This window comes from Sprattus sprattus, assembly GCF_963457725.1.
Source record: "Sprattus sprattus genome assembly, chromosome: 12".
In the NCBI taxonomy this organism is placed as follows: domain Eukaryota; kingdom Metazoa; phylum Chordata; class Actinopteri; order Clupeiformes; family Clupeidae; genus Sprattus; species Sprattus sprattus.
Window position 1 is genome coordinate 10,435,719 of NC_137910.1, and position 16,497 is coordinate 10,452,215.

At 50.0% G+C, this 16,497-nt stretch overlaps 1 protein-coding gene across 1 annotated transcript in view; it reads left to right on the forward strand.

The window, feature by feature from the left end:
- Positions 1-13,067, forward strand: part of usp54a (ubiquitin specific peptidase 54a) — a gene marked incomplete at both ends in the record, with an annotated part of 42,352 nt that extends 29,285 nt beyond the window's left edge. Inside the window, 12 exons of the mRNA XM_080848598.1 lie at positions 639-815; positions 1,667-2,369; positions 2,664-2,878; positions 3,618-3,782; positions 4,125-4,244; positions 6,128-6,338; positions 6,943-7,204; positions 7,296-7,902; positions 8,644-8,768; positions 9,176-9,316; positions 10,734-10,926; positions 12,460-13,067. Coding sequence (XP_080704724.1) covers positions 639-815; positions 1,667-2,369; positions 2,664-2,878; positions 3,618-3,782; positions 4,125-4,244; positions 6,128-6,338; positions 6,943-7,204; positions 7,296-7,902; positions 8,644-8,768; positions 9,176-9,316; positions 10,734-10,926; positions 12,460-13,067 — 3,527 coding nt within the window. The remainder of the gene's footprint in view (positions 1-638; positions 816-1,666; positions 2,370-2,663; positions 2,879-3,617; positions 3,783-4,124; positions 4,245-6,127; positions 6,339-6,942; positions 7,205-7,295; positions 7,903-8,643; positions 8,769-9,175; positions 9,317-10,733; positions 10,927-12,459) is intronic.
- Positions 13,068-16,497: the final 3,430 nt, after the last annotated feature.

A 16,497-nucleotide genomic window follows, 5' to 3' on the forward strand; every position in this document is an offset into this window, starting at 1 on the left:
CGCGGCCCAGCGGGCGCTTTGAATGGGGGCGCTAAATACCCAAAGACATATCTTGGCACGCAAGTCAACAAGTGTGGAACCGATGCGTTCCTACTGCGTTGGCTTTCTTGGCGGCTCCATGCGTTAGACTGCCATCTCCCCCTCCGAGGCTGTCTGAGGCTGAGCTTATAACAGTTCTCATGGAGACGCTACTGATAAAGAGACTGCCCACTCAAGAGTGTGAGGCTGGAGGCATGTCTCCCATCTCGCTCGCTTGCACTTGGCAGAGGAGGAAAGTTGAAGTAAAGAAAATTGATTGTGCTCCCTTTTATGTTTTACATGGACCCTCTGGATCTGTAAATCTTTGCCTTGTGTTCTTAAGACGGATCTTTGCTCTGTGTTCTGAAGACGGATCTTTGCTCTGTGTTCTTAAGACGGATCTTTGGAGCTTGAGGGGAGCATCAGGTTGCTTAGTCCAGGGGTTGAATATACGTAGATCATGTGACTGTAGAAATAGACCATGCAGTGAGGGTCTAAATGCAGTATAAAATGAGGTAATATCATCAGGTGAAGCCATTTGTGTAGCAAAAGTAATAATGCAACACCTGCGAAAGCTGATTTCCTCAGAGTAATGATGTGGTCTCTCTTGTGCCCTCCAGGCCCAGTGACAGACAGCGAGCCGCTCTCCCGCCACGTGCTCCGGAAGTCCGGCCCGATGGACAGGAAGGGCGGGACTGCGGACAGGAAGAGGAGTGCCAGCCGGCCACGCCGCTTGGAGGAGCGCTGCCGGGGGTCTCGGGCTGACGAGGCGTCTTCGGCCGGTTACCATAGTGAGGGTAGGTCAGATCGGCTGTCAGCGGCCCCAACAGGCCACAGTCAGAGAAGAGACAGAGATGGTCTTTGGGAAATACCCTGTTTCAACAATAGGCTTAGAATTAGCTAAGTCATTTATTATAACACATGCTAATGCTTTGCATTATAAATGTTCATTGTGGAATTGCATTGTGTTTCATACTGTACATTGATGCACAAAGCAGTTTCAAGAAGGAAATAGTTTCTATTGTATGACTAACAGTGAGAGGATGCAGAGCTACAGGAGCTAGGGCCAGCCAATCAACTCCCAGGTGCTAGGGCCAGCCAATCAACTCCCAGGTGCTAGGGCCAGCCAATCAACTCCCAGGTGCTAGGGCCAGCCAATCAACTCCCAGGTGCTAGGGCCAGCCAATCAACTCCCAGGTGCTAGGGCCAGCCAATCAACTCCCAGGTGCTAGGGCCAGCCAATCAACTCCCAGGTGCTAGGGCCAGCCAATCAACTCCCAGGAGCTAAGGCCAGCCAATCAACTCCCAGAGAGTTTTGCATGCAGTCAGCACCTGAAGGTCTGCCGTGTACTCCACCTGGTATTTAAATGAAGTGTCTGAGCCTCCTGTGGAGAGGCAGTGCCATATGATTGACAGGCGAGGCTCCCTCCTGTTTCCCTGCTCCTGTTTGAGTTCTGAGTCACAGTGAGGCAAGTGACAAGTGCAGCCACCCCAGGGGTGCCCATGCTTTTATTTCCTTTCTCCTCACCATCTCCTCCACATCTCTCTCTCTCTCTCCCTCTCTCTCTCTCTGTGTGTGTGTGTGTGTGTGTGTGTGTGTGTGTGTGTGTGTGTGTGTGTGTGTGTGTGTGTGTGTGTGTGTGTGTAGGTGAGACTCTGAAGGAGCAGCAGGCCCCACGCACCGCTCCAAAGCCCTCCTCAGGCAGCCGACTGCGGGACTTCAAGGAGACCATGAGCAACATCATCCACAGCCGCCCGCTCTCCTCCTCCACCTCCTTCATCCCCTCTTCCACAGGCGGTGGCAGCGGCGGGACGGGCCCAGAGCCGGGGGCCCCCACGTGCGACTGGGAAGCCGACAGCACCAGCAGCGAGTCCAAGTCCAGCTCCGCCTCCTTGGGCCGCTACCGTCCGGCCTGGAAGCCCCGCCGCGAGGCCCTCAACATCGACAGCATCTTCAGCCGCGAGCGGCGCCGGCAGGCCGGGTACAGCCCGCTGAACGCCGGGGCCCTGGCCGAGGATGGAGGCTCGCCGGCGGCCCTGCCGGACCAGATAACGACAACAGCGTCACCGCCGACAACAGCGCTCCCCACGGCGACCACCACGCCAGCGGTGGCCCCGGCGTTCAGGTGCGGAGGCAGCTCAGGGACGCTCCCCGCGCTGCGAACCCGGGGGCTGGATCAACAGCAGCAACTACAGCAGCATCAGCATCAGCACCACCAGCAGCATCAGCAGCAGCCCAGGCTGATCCAGAGGATGGAGAGCGGATACGAGAGCAGCGAGAGGAACAGCAGCAGCCCCGTCAGCCTGGACCTGCCGCTGGGGGACAGTCACGGCAGCACACACACACACAGGTAAATCACACACACACACATACACACACACACACACTCATACACACACTTACACACTGACAGACACACACAATCACGCACACTCGCACACACACACACACACACACACACACACACTGTCACACACACAGACTCTCATACACATACATAAGATATTCAGCAGACAGCAGAAAACATTTGCAACCACATGTTGGTTCAGGATTAATAACATCTATCTCTCTCTCTCTCGCTCACTCTCTCTCTCTCTCTCTCTCTCCTCTCCCTCCTCTCTCTCTCTCTCTCTCTCTCTCTCAGGGATGGGGGTATGAAGAAGCCGCCCGCCCCTAATGTGGGTCCTTCATGGCGGAGTGTGCCAAAGTCAAAGAGCAGCAGCGCCCTGCTGCAGGAAGTTAAAGCGGCCACCAGGGACACCAGAGAGGCCAGAGACACAAGAGAGACCAGAGACACCAGAGACACCAGGGAGACCAGGGACACAAAAGACACCAGAGACCCCGGTCAGAGCAGCCCGGGTACGTGGGGGCAGGGGCTGGTTATCTGTTTAGAGCTGTGGATTAAAGAGCTCTGTCCACATCACACTACTGCCATTGTTTACATTAGTGTGTGTGTGTGTGTGTGTGTGTGGTGTGTCTGTTTACTTCTATAAAAGAGTTGGCAAATCCCACAACCTCGCTTATCTTGTTGTTTCAGTGTGTGAATATAAAGTAATGATTTATGTGCGGAGCCATGCACTCCCTCAGAGAGAGAGAGGGAGAGCGAGTGTGTGTGTGTGTTTGTGTGTGTGTGTGTGTGTGAGTGAGTGCCCACCCAAGTGTGATGATGTACATGTATATCCTGCTCCAGGATGGGCTTGTAATGTTTGCCTACCCTGATTCTGGCAGAGAAGAAGGAAACAAATGGCTATTTTCCAGGAAAATCATGGTAGCATGTGCGCATGTGTACAAGTGGGTGTTTGTGTGTTTGCGTATTGCTTGTGTTTGTGTGTGTGCATGTGTGTATATATTGATGTGTGTAATTACTTGTGACTTGTGACTGCCTCTATTGATCAGTGTGTGGTATAGTTTGCTATATGTGTGTGTGTGTGTGTGTGTGTGTGTGTGTGTGTGTGTGTGTGTGTGTGTGTGTGTGTGTGTTGGATCTGTGTGAAATCAAATGTCTGGGTTTTCCCAGAAAAGAGGAAGTGGCCGTGTGTGTGTATCTAGTAATATTTTTGTGTATGTATTGAATTGAACTCTGTGTGTGTGTGTTCAGGCCCGTCTGAAGGCCGCAGTGAGCTGGACGAGCTCCAGGAGGAGGTGGCGCGGCGGGCGTGCGAGCAGGAGCAGCAGCGGCGCAGGGAGAAGGAGCGGGAGGCGGCCCTGGGCTTCAACCCCAGACCCAGCAAGTTCATGGACCTGGACCAGCTCCAGAGCCAAGGTGGGAGCACGCCGCTGTCTCGTTACGCACCGCCGCCTTGTTACGCAACGCCTGCACACCTGTGTGTTCAAACCCTTTCTACACACTTCTTCTTCTGTGTGTGTGTGTGTGTGTGTCTACTTAGGGGTGGACGAAGATTTTTAGTTTGTTAGTATGCGAGTGTGTGAGGGGATATACGCATATATGTTGGCTTCTTCTGCATTGATGAGGTGGTGGGTGGCCGATTTAGTTTCTCCGTGCGTGTGCACGTTTGTGTTTGTGGTCTCTCTCTCAAGGTCTCTCTGTCTTTCTCTCTCTCTCTCCCTCTCTCTGTCTCTCGGTGCTTTGCTGTGTGTCCTGCAGGCAAAGGGGATAGCTTTGAGCGGTGTGTGTCGGACGCAGACGCCCTCTTAGATCAGTCTCTGCGCTTAGAGCAGGCCGGGGAGGTGGCTGCCGCACTGTCTGTAGTTAACGAAGCTGTGTGTAAGTAGCCTTCAGTGTGTGTGTGTGTGTGTGTGTGTGTGTGTGTGTGTGTGTCTGTGTCTGTCTGAAGTTTACGAAACTGTGTGTAAGTAGCTTTCAGTGTGTGTGTGTGTGTGTGTGTGTGTGTGTGTCTGTGTGTGTGTGTCTGTATGTGTGTGTGTCTGTGTCTGTCTTTATTTAACAAAGCTGTGTGTAAGTAGCCTTCAGTGTGTGTGTCTGTGTCTGTCTGTAGTTAACAAAGCTATGTGTAAGTAGCCTTCAGTGTGTGTGTCTGTGTCTGTGTCTGTCTGTAGTTAACAAAGCTATGTGTAAGTAGCCTTCAGTGTGTGTGTGTGTGTGTCTGTCTCTGTGTGTGTGTCTGTGTCCTTCTGCAGTTAATGAAGCTATGTGTACGTAGAGTTCAGTCAGCCGCCATCAGCCTGCTGCTACCTCTGCCACCAACATGCGTTGGTGTGTGTGTGTGTGTGTGTGTGTGTGTCTGTGTGTGTCTGCGTACGTGTGTTTGAGTGAATATCAGGACTCTGTGTGTGTGTGTGTGTGTGTATCTGCATTTCTGGGTTGATTGATTGAGTGAGTGAGTGAGTGAGTGAGGGAGCGAGCGAGCGAGCATTTGTTTGCTTGTGCGTGTTTTTATGCAGTGTTCCTTGAAACCACAGTTGTTATTGGGTCTCTCTCTCTCTCTCTCTCTCTCTCTCTCTCTCTCTCTCTCTCTTTGTCTTTTTGTGTGAGCAGTGCTTTCTCTCCAGCCGGCCCTTTAAATAGACGGTGGCCATAGAAACCAGTCTGTGTCCGCTGTCTATCTCTGGCCAGCACAGACTGGAGCAGCAGGGCTCTATCATCACAAAGAGTAATAATCTAGCCTGTCCAAACAGCGCTGGGCCAGTGGTCATGTTGAACCGGGTCAGGCCCCAGAATGGAGTTTACTGGTCTCCATGGCTACCACCCAAGCTGGCAATGAGGAAGAAAGGGGGGGGGGGGGGGGGGGGGGCTCGTTGGCATAGCAACCCATGCAGTATCCCAGAGAGGGGTCTTGACAACAGTGTGGTGTCACTTGGACGCTGTGTGTTTAGTCAACAAGCCTGTTGGTGTCTTTGTGTGGAGTGAGTGCCTGTGTGTCAGTGTTTGTTTGTGTGTGTGTGCGCAAGAGCAAGTACGTATATTTATGCAGATGCAACTGTCAGTGTGTGATAGTGTGTGTGTTTGTGTGTGTGTGTCCGAGTGTGTTACCTCTGGTTTGACACTGCTGACACTGTTCTGCGCACACACACTTCCCCCCCAGTGAATGATCCCGGTCTCTCCTCCTCTGCCTCACTCCTCTCCCTGCACCGCCATCAGAGTAGGCCAGCTTTCTTCAGCCGGATCACCTTTCAAAAGAGAATCTAGTCCCCCACCCTGTTAACCTAACATAACAGAGACTAATGCGCTTCACCAGGTAGTTCCAACCGCTATTTTACTTTTAAGTTCGAGCGCTGAACATTTTTTTTTTTAGTTGGTCAGTTGCTCCCATCCCCCCCCCCCCCCCTGCATTTTCAACTATAATTTTGTCCATGGTTGTTTTTTGGTGTAAAACAGACATGCATTTGTGACAGAAATCTGTCGAGGCCACTTGAATCAAAGTCCCTCTCAGCCCTGTCCCCGGTGTCTGTCCCTCCCTCCCCATCCTCACACTCACCCGTCGCACCATGCTCCACCCTTCTCAGTTATCGTCCTCATGCTCCTCGTCTCCTTTTGATTCTGCATGTCCGTCCATAACGCTGCTCATTCCGTCCTTCCAGAACCCCGCCCACACCCCCATCCTCTTTTTTTGTATTTTTTCTTTTATTTATGTTTATTTGTGTTTTGCTTCTTTTCTGTACGTTTTTCTTTTCTGTTGGGCGTTGTAGCTAAACTCAGGCCTCCCATGCATGAGGGCGGCACTAACACTCATAGCAGGACACTGCAGAAATGCATGAGGAGAGCGCGGGGCCTGCAGCAGCGCATGCAGCAGACGCAGGAGCAGCAGCAGCAGCAGGAGCAGCAGCAGGAGCACAAACTGCAGCGTGAGGAGGAGGAGGAGGACGAGGAGAAGGAGAGACCGCAGGAGCAGCCCTCCAGGTACCGCTGTTGGCTGAACACGTGTGTGTGTGTGTGTGTGTGTGTGTGTGTGTGTGCGCGCGTGTGTGTGAAGTGCACACCTGCAGTCTTCCGCAGGGCAACATGAAAGGGACTAATGACATAATGTTCGTCTCAGCCAGGGCTCTGAAGTAGTGAGGTTTTTATGTGGGACACACACACACACACACACACATACATACACACACTCTCTCTCTCACACACACACATGCACGCACACACATGCACACACATGCACACACACACATGCACACACACACACACAAGATCAAAAGAATAAGGCCCAGGCTCCCAAAGGCATTGCAGAGCTCTGATCAAATAAACCAAGATAACGCTCAAAATCATCCCCTCTCCCTCATAAACACACACATACACACACTCACACACAAATGCATACACACACACACACACACACATACACACATGCGTGCACATATGCACAGACACACACACACACACACACACTCATTTCTTTTATCCAAGTTGGATCTCTGCATGATGCTTTAGGGACAGTGGAGTGTAGGTCAGCTGTTCTGATCACTGCTGGTTACTGATCCTCTCTGCTCTGCTCTGCTCTCCTTCACAGTGAACCCTCTGGCCCGATCCGAATCCTTCTGACAGCGGCCCCAGAGGAGCCCCAGGAGCTAACCCAGCAGGACTCCACCAGAACCAGCACCACCGGCCCCCCCTCTGCTCCTCACGTGCTGCCCCACTCCACGCACAAAAGCCCCCTCCCGCCCCCCCCACCCCTCTGCAGTGCCTCTGCTGCATCCAACTGCCCCCTTTACCCCACACCGGCAAGATGGCGGCACACGCCCAGCGGTAGGTGTGCCGGCCGAGGGCCCCAGGTGGGATACCAGGGGTGCGCCAGGCGCCAGCGTTAAACACAACGGCCAGCCGCTGCCCGTGCCTACGCGTGTGACAGAAAATCCTCCCCAGCCGCCGGCATTGCCCAGTCAGCCTCCGGTCACTTTCTGCAACGGCCACGCCCGTGCGCCCACCCAGACGGCGGGCCACGCGCTGCACCCCCCACGCACCCACAGCCCCTCCCCGGCCCACCTGAGTCCACAGGACGCAGACTGGGGGGCAGCTCTGGGCGGCCGACGCCCCTCCACCCACGCCTCCCCCCAGCCCAACGGCCTGATATCCGGCGCCCCCTGCCAGCCCAAGACCAGCCTGACCCCGCCTTCCCCTGCTCCTCTGGCCAGTCACAACGGGACTTTGACTCGTGACGCGTCCCGCCCCCACTACACCTCGCAGGTCTCTCCCAGCGGCGCTCCAACCTCCCAGCACATCGCCCGCTCCCCCTCCCCCTCCCCGTCCCCCTCCTCGCCTTTGGACCTCCGCGCAGGAGCCTGCATGCCTGTGGAGTGCTGGGCCGAGAATGTCAACCGATACTACAACTCCCAGAATGCCCTTTCCGTGACTGGCACCTCCCCCAATGAGGAGCTTTCGGAGCTGGACTCCCTCTACCAGGCCAGCCTGAACGTTCCCTCCGTACCCCGCACCCCCCGCGGCCCCAGCCCCCAGCCGGGCCCCAGACCAGGTACAGGCCCTCAGGAGTTTGTTCTTTACCCGTTACATAAATGAGCTTAATTGCAGTACCTGAGTAGATTCTCATCACTTAGCACCACCAACACAGCACCTAGATTTACGAAGCTGACTTTTCCTTACATGGCACTGCTTCATTCTCCACCGTGAGTTAGAAACACATTCCATTAATGTATGGCTCAAAGTTCAAAGTTCAAGTTCAAAGTACTTTATTTGTCATTGCCACAAAGACAACGAGACAGTAGAGGCGACAACAGACTTCTTACACAGCTAAATAATAATAAATAACAATTAATAAATCGATTCATAAATATCATACATAAAATAATAATAAAAAAATAATAAAAAAAAAAGCAATATATGAGATGCATTGATGCTCAATGGTAGCATGGGGTGTCATTGAGTAGCACTATTGCGTGGTGGAAAAACACTGGCTGAGCCTCATCAGCCGCTCATTAGCAGGCCTGTCTGATCTGCAGCTAGTGCATTATCAAGCAGTACAATTGGAAGGAGTATTGAAGGGCTGGCTTGCACTGCTGCCAATGTTGCAAACTGTTCCTATCCCCTGACCGAGATGGAATGTGATTGGGATAGAGTGTGACCTTGATGGAATGTGTTTGGGATAGAGTGTGACCACGATGGAATGTGATTGGGATAGAGTGTGACCTTGATGGAATGTGATTGGGATAGAGTGTGTCATGTTGTCATTGCTTGACTGGTGTTTGCCTGTGAGCAGGCTCTGCGGCCAGGAAGCTCCTATATGGAGGAACACTCGGACGCTCCAAAACTCCCACGGCTGAGATCGAGAGGAACGCCTACAGAACACCTAGCTATACCAACACCCCAGAGACACACACTAAGGTAATTGGTGTGTGTGTGTTTGCGCAGTTGTGTGTGCTTGTGTTTGTGTGTGTGTGACTGTGTGTATGACTGTGTGTGTGTGTGTGTGTGTGTGTGTGTGTCTGTGTGTGTGTGTGACTGTGGGTGTGTGTGTGTGTTTGGAGGCCATCGCTTTAGCCCCTAGAACAGCATAGAGAGTGCTGATGCTGTGCCTGATACTGCATTGCATCTGTGTGTCAGAGAAGACTGTGTTTGAAAAGTGTTCATGTGTTAAATTGCTGCTCATTCATTGCTAACTGTGTGTGTTTGGGCATCTGTGGTTCGATGTGTGTGTGTGTTTGTGCATCTGTGGTTCGGTGTGTGTGTGTGTGTTTGTTCATCTGTGGTTCGGTGTGTGTGTGTGTGTGTGTGTGTGTGTGCGTGTACAGCCTCCGTGTGCAGTGGAGTGTGACCGGGTGGGGGTGTGTGACGAGTCCTACAGTGCAGAGAACCTGCGTCGTGTCGCCCGTAGCCTGAGCGCCACCGTCATCGGGGGACGACCCGAGCTGCTCTCCTCCTCCCGCAGCTTTGTGAGTCACACACATACACACACATACACACACACACACACACACACATACACACACACACACATACATACACACAAACAGAAGTAGTCTCTTTTTGATTTATGTGTCCTCACAAACACAAGTTCACACAGATACATGCATATGCATACACACTTACACACAGATACATTCATATGCATACACACTTACACACACACACAGATACATTCATATGCATACACACTTACACACACACACACACACACACACACACACACACAGTCTCTTTCCCCCTCTCTCTCTCTCTGTCTCTCTCTCTCTCTCTCTCTCTCTCTCTCTCATGCTACCACAAAATCAAACTTTGAAGAATACCAGCAAACACTCAAACTGGCACTTCACACACACAAACTGGTGCCTTATGTTTCGCTGTGCCTACAGTACTAATCCATCTGTAGCCGTGTGTTTGGCGAGTTGAGTTCTCTGTCTTTGGACCAGCCTTCTGTGCTCCAGTGCTCATCTGTGCACACAGCCTCACAGTTGCATCATGTGTGCCTTATGCCATTACATCATCATCACCCCCCCACCCCCACCCCCACCCCCACAGTCACCCGGCGCCCACCGTGGTCATGAGCTCATACTGCCATCTGCTGTCTAAGGGATTCGACTGTAGCTGTCTGTCCTTGCAGGCCGAGGCCCTCTACTGGTCATTACTGAGCATAGCAATAGCAAAGCAAATTGTCAAGAAAGGTCCTTTTATTTTCGTTATTACACTGAAAATCTTAAGCAGTTTTACGTTGCTTCCTTTGCTTTGTGGATACTTGTTCATTAATGACAAGGAGATAATAAATAATAAAAAAAGTCAATCTTTTCCCCTGATAGAGATAGATTAATGTCAGAAATGTCTTGTGTCAAGTGTCAGCCTACAGTTGTTCTCCTCACAGGGTTGCATTGTTCTGAGTTTTTCACTGCTGCAATGCACAAACTGCATTTAGCATTTTGGCCACAGCATCGCACCGCAAAGATTATGTTGACATGCCATTCTGACTTAGCCCATTTGTCCCATTCTCGTTGTGGGCTTTTAAAATGACCCAGGACATCCATGTGAACTGTCTGTGCAGCTCGTATGAAAGAAGGTGTTGTTGAACTGTGAATACATAGCGCTGGAGTATAGGTCAGTGTGCCTAAACCCACAGTCACGACCTTTGACCTCTGACCTCCAGAGTTACAGGCAAGTATTGTGTTACTGCAGATGGTGCCTAAAACAGACTTCCCTGTTTTAACTCCATCTCTCTTCATTTCTCCTCCTCCTCCTCAACCTCCTTCTGCTCCTCTCTACTCTACTCTACTCTACTCTACTCTACTCTACTCTACTCTACTCCACTCTCATCCTCACTCCCTCTCCCTTTCTCTCTCTGTCTCTCTCTCTTCCTTTAAAAAGGAGCCCCTTGTCACCAGGATGCCAAAGCATGCAGATGCGCGGGTCATCTCACATCACCATAGCAACTCCCCCACCATCACCTCCCCCAATCCTCCCACCTTCCCTGCTACAACCTCCCAGCACCTCTACCCCCACCCCCACGCCCCTGCCCCCCCTGCACACCCATCCCAACAGCTGGCTCGGGGACACTCAGGTAACCACCACTGCTCCTGAACACTTCATGGAGTACAAACGCACACACACACACACACACACACACACACACACACACACACACACACACACACACACACACACACACACACACACACACACATACACTCACAAATATGCACACACTCAAACATACAGGTTCAATACAATAGCCCCTTGATTTGATTTTCGATACAACTAAATGAGTGTGGAGGCTACTTGATTCCGTGGTCTTTTTTATCCAGCCTTTACACTGTACAGTAGTCATCTATTTTAAATGTGACCAAGGGTGCAAACAACCTGTTTGGTCTGTCAGCCACAGCAGCCACTCTAAATGTATTAATAGTGGATAATTACATAAGTTGATTCCATATGGTGTATGGGAACATCAATTATGCAGCCATCCCTTTTTTCCTCACATAGAAGGAGGCAACCCTTATAAATATACACGCACACACACACACATACGCACACACACATACGCACACACGCATATGCACACAAAAACACACACACACACACACACACTCTCACGCATCAAACACCCATGCATCAGGCGGATTGCTCTGATAGGCATGGGTGGTGAAGGCCTGCATCACTATCATGATTCACTTTCATTGTGTGATCCTCACCCCACTCTTCCCCATCACTGTGACTGCAGCTATATCCACAGCACTTTCTTGTGTTAATGCAAAGAGCGTGGAATATTCACATGTCACATACCCCGTTCACTTTTAACTTTTCAACTTTCACATCAGAGATATAGACTCAGACTCCCTGTGGATCCTTAAAAAATGTCTTAAAACATCTTAAATTCAGTTTTTGAGTTTCAAGGCCTATGAATGTATAAATATGACTGGAATTGTAGGAGGGGAGGCATCTGTGGCTAAATGAATGAGCTTGACAGTTTTTAATATTTTTTTTTTTCAAACCTGTATTTTATATTCCATAACAGTGACCATGTCTTCAGCGTCCGATACCCACATTATTTTATTAATATTATTTTTATTCCGTTAATACGTAGATTACTGTCACCCTTCTGCTCAGCTGCTGGGAAATTAATATTTTGCCTAGGGTTCCAGTGCTGTCAATGACACCCCCTGGTGGTAAAGCACTGCATTCTCACGTGAAGTCTTGTGAAGCACAAGCTCTGGGCAAGCTGCGTTCGCTGCTACTGCTAGTTTGGCTGTGCATACTACAGATGATTGGTCTACTGCTATCGGACTGCGTTTCCTCTTTTTTCTCCGACAGGCACGAAAAGGCAGAAGTAAAATGAGTCGACACCACTCGACACTTCAAATGATTCCAAAATTGCAAAACCACGTATAGTGTAGTCTAGATTGTCGATTTCTTTTGCCGCAGTAACGATAAAAAAAATTCGTCTTAGAGGTATTCGAAAATTCTTAAAAGTCATGCAATTTGTGCTTCAGCTAACAGATCAACCTCTCCTCCATCAAAGGTTTACTTGAACTTGTGTTTATTGATGGTGGTGTGTATGTGTGTATGCTAACACTCTTCCTAATGCGCTGTGCAGGAGAGCACCAAAAGCCCCCCCCCATTCTGGCTATGTTTGACCGGAGTGAAGCTCCCCAACGCGACCCCTACCACAACATCGCCATGAGCTACGGCACGCTCCCACGGGCACCGCGGAGGGCAGCCCCAGCAGGGTCCTCGCTCCCTAGGGCCGGGGAAGGACCCCTGGCAGTGACCAGACACTGGAGCCACCTCGACTCCGGGTACGCCACCCTTGCCCATCCCCGTCGATCCGCACCCCAAGAGCGACCTACAGACGCCCCCTACAGGCAGCCCCTGCAGGCTGGCCGAGAACCCCGACCACCACTGGTCCCCCAGCACCCCGCACTCCGCACCCCACACATCCAGCCGCCTGCTCAGCCTCTCCGTCTGGATGTGCCCCCGGAGGGCGACTGGAGGACTACGGGCTACCAGGTGGCCCACACTGGCACCTTGGGTGGCAGGAGCGGCCAGTCCTTCCCCAGGGCAGACTCCCGGGCAAGGCTGGCCCTGAGCCCCACCACCACTTATCCTCTGTGTGCCCTGTGCCAGCGGGCCCCCGCCGAGCCCATGGGCGCCTACTGCCGCTCCTGTGGGGTGCACGTGGCCCGCTTCCGCACCGCCAGCTGAGCCTGCCCGCTGCCAACCGTGGTAACCTGGCAACCACAACACACACACCTGCGCTCAACTCTCCCCTTAAGAGCAGATTCACTCCCCCCTAACCAAGGTTGTGTTCAAGCTAAGGAGGGCGGCAAACTAGAGCACTGGGTTTGAAGCAGACACAACTTTTATCTGCAGCTCTCTCACGCCCTCCCTCTCTCCCTGTGTCAGCCTCTCTGTATGTACCTTACAAAGGGATAATGGAAAGAAAGATTAAATCTGGTGGAAATGTCCCCCACCGGAGCAACGAGATGGTCCTCACCTGATGATGCAGCACCCCTCTCCCAACCACCCCGTCTCCACTCCTGCCCTCCTCTCCTTATGTGTTCCAGCATCAGCTGAAGTCCGTCAGCAAGTGGACTGTGTCCCCCGTGGCGGCGGTGGTGGATGACCAGGCAGGTCCGTTTCTCTCGTATTAGGGCCTCTCTGTGTCCGCCTGAAGAGCAGCCTGGGGCCTGTGGAGGGCTTGCAGCCCGTAGACTCCAGAGCTGCGTTTCCCCACTCAGGCGGGCCACTACAGTGTCTGATATGGGACACTAGGGACGAGCTCTCGGATGCAGCTCCTCCTGCTACTGAGCGACACTCATGACAGCAGCCAGCCCCTCTTCTGGTGTCTTCTCCCCGCCACGGGAAGGGCCATGAGGAAGGGCTGAATATGTGTGGGGGCTTGGGGAGGGACACCGGAGAGGAATTAGGATTGAGAATAGCCAGCAGATGTATGAGGCAGAGGCTACCCCAAGGTTTAGATCAACTGCAGTTCAGACGTGGATCTCTTGAGCAAGAAATCCTTTTCTGCTATTCAGCGTCCTTTTATTTTGCTGTCAGAGGCAACGAGAAGCACACTACTCTCCCTCCCACAAACCAATCGTTTTATTTATATCCATCATAACAATTAATGAATTAGTAGTTATCTACTCTGTTAATGCGTAATTAAGACTATGAATGCTTCATCATTTCAGTGATTACTAAAAATCAAAGTGTTCCCACAACTATCTTACTAATCTGTATACTATTAACTTCTTTTTCAGACGTTTTGGTGTATCTATATCCTAGCACTGTCTGGTTCTGGTTTTGCAGAGGAAAAGGGCTTTCCAACCATATGTGTCATGGTTGCTGTGCAGAGGATGACTAATGTTGACTACGATAGTTTATGTCGATGATATTTTCAAAAATCGTTTATTTTAGTGCCGTGCAATGAACGTAACAGTGTTCACACCAATTAGTGCACTTCAGAAGTGCAGCACTAGAAGATTTAGTAAGGCTATAAAAAAGTCGCTGTTGTCCGATGTTCCGGGAGAAACGTTTTGTGAAATATTTATATTTTGTACGCTAGGATAGGTTGTTTAAAATGCCATCCTGTAGAGGCACAGGTGTTTGCAACCCATAAGCGCCAAACAGCTTTTATCAGACGAAATGGAAAACCTGCATGTTGAAACAGGAGTTTTCCTCTTCAGCTCTGGCTAGAGAGTTTGAGACTTGGTAGATTTGTCGGGGGTTTGTGCAGAGAGGAGGTGGCGATGTTATTTATTCTTCTATTACTATCTCCACAGTTCCAGTTAATCCTTGATTTTGCCATTTCCACCCCAGCCCCAAGGGATCTTTTTTTACACACTGACTGAATTTGAAGCAGATGTACTCATTAAAACATGACTGCCCGTTTTGTAGGCAGGCAGGTTGCATTGGGGGTCACCTAGCGTTAGCAAGGGCAAAGATGTAGCATCATGGGACCCTGTCCCAGCTCCCAATGGTTTTTTTAAAATGTTTTTTGTTTTCACTTACATGAAAAATAAATGTAAAGCCTTACAAAGATGCTTTTTGTCAAAGCATTCCATTTAAATGAAGGAATGAAAATGAACCTTGTTTTGTTTTAAGATAAAGTTTTTGCCTATTTTTTTGTTGCATATTTTTACATTTATTTTTCTATATTTTTGACACTGCTGGCTAAATGCTAATAGTACAACAATGGGAATGGCTTTCCATGGACTATGCAGGCAACAAGAGTGGAAAGGGTTCCTCCGGGGCTAACAGATTTAACTCACTGAAAAGTCCTGAGAAAACTGGATTGTAGCTGTTCTGTAAAATCAATACTAAACATGGCTTGTCCTAGACAAGGATTACTCTCTGCTAAACCATACATTGAATTGTAGAATTTTAACTGCATTCATCTTTAAGATTTGTTTAGACTGCAAAAATGGAGTAAACCGAAACTGAATTGGGTTGTGGTTTAGTCCAGCACAACTATAAAGCCTTGTCCAGTGATTCAGCTGCCAATGTTTCAATGAAGTGAACAACCTTTTTAGGTTAGGAGCTTATAAATGTTGTGTGTACAGAACAGCCAGTTGAGCAACACTGCCCCCTTCAGGACAATGAGCAGACTACTGAGCAGAGGCCATTTTCTTGATCTTTAAACTGTACCAAAATGTAGGTGGTCCATCGCATACTGGGACTGTTGAAGTGTGTATATAAATGTTTGTACAGACATTGAATAGCCTTTAAGCCTAATGGATGAGCTTTGCCCATATAAAAGCTTGACAGATTTTCATTCAGAGTTTGTTTGTAAATGCTGTGCTAGAAACAAATAAAGTTCATGTGTATTTTTGCAATAAAGTTGCTATCCTCTGCTCCAGATTTGAGCAGAATTTAAAAACAAATCTCTTTTTTTCTCTCCGTCTCATTTTCATCTGTTAAAACAATCCGAACATTGTTGTCACACTCATGCTCTGTCTATGACGACCCCCAGAGCCTAAAGTTTCCCTCTGGATTAATAAAGTATTCAACTATCTATCTATCTATTACTCATCGTCACATGCTACCCGGGCCTTATTCCCAAGTTTTGGGTCATAAACTACGCTCTGGTCCCTGTGGCGGGGAAACTGCACAAAACTCCCATTCAGCTACAGTGACTCTAGAACACAACCAGGGACTGAGACTCCATGCCCGTTTGTGTTAGTAACTGTATCAGGAGGGCAGAAAGACAAGAGGAAACCCCGTTTGCAACACTCCATGCATTGCAAGAGGTTGTGTTAATAAACTCCTCAAAAAAAGTTTGGAAACATTTCTTCAGTCGATTATCCCTCCCCTTTAATAATACCAATTGGTGTTGTATTGTATATCGTTGGAAAGCCTGATTAGTCATCTTTACAACGAGGTACAACTTGTAAGGATCGTGCATTTGTGGAATGAGCAACACAGCTAACCATGTGGGTAGCGGCCCATATTTTTTTGCCAAAATCCCCTGCAATATTCTTCTGTTGGTATTCACTCTTGTTTTGAGTTGTTTGGTGGATTGGATGATTCTCCCACAGTATTAAGGAAAAAACAACACATATTGACCATTTTTACACTTCATTCATTTTACACTGTTAGGGACCTCAGTAGCATGTGGAAGATCCATACGCAG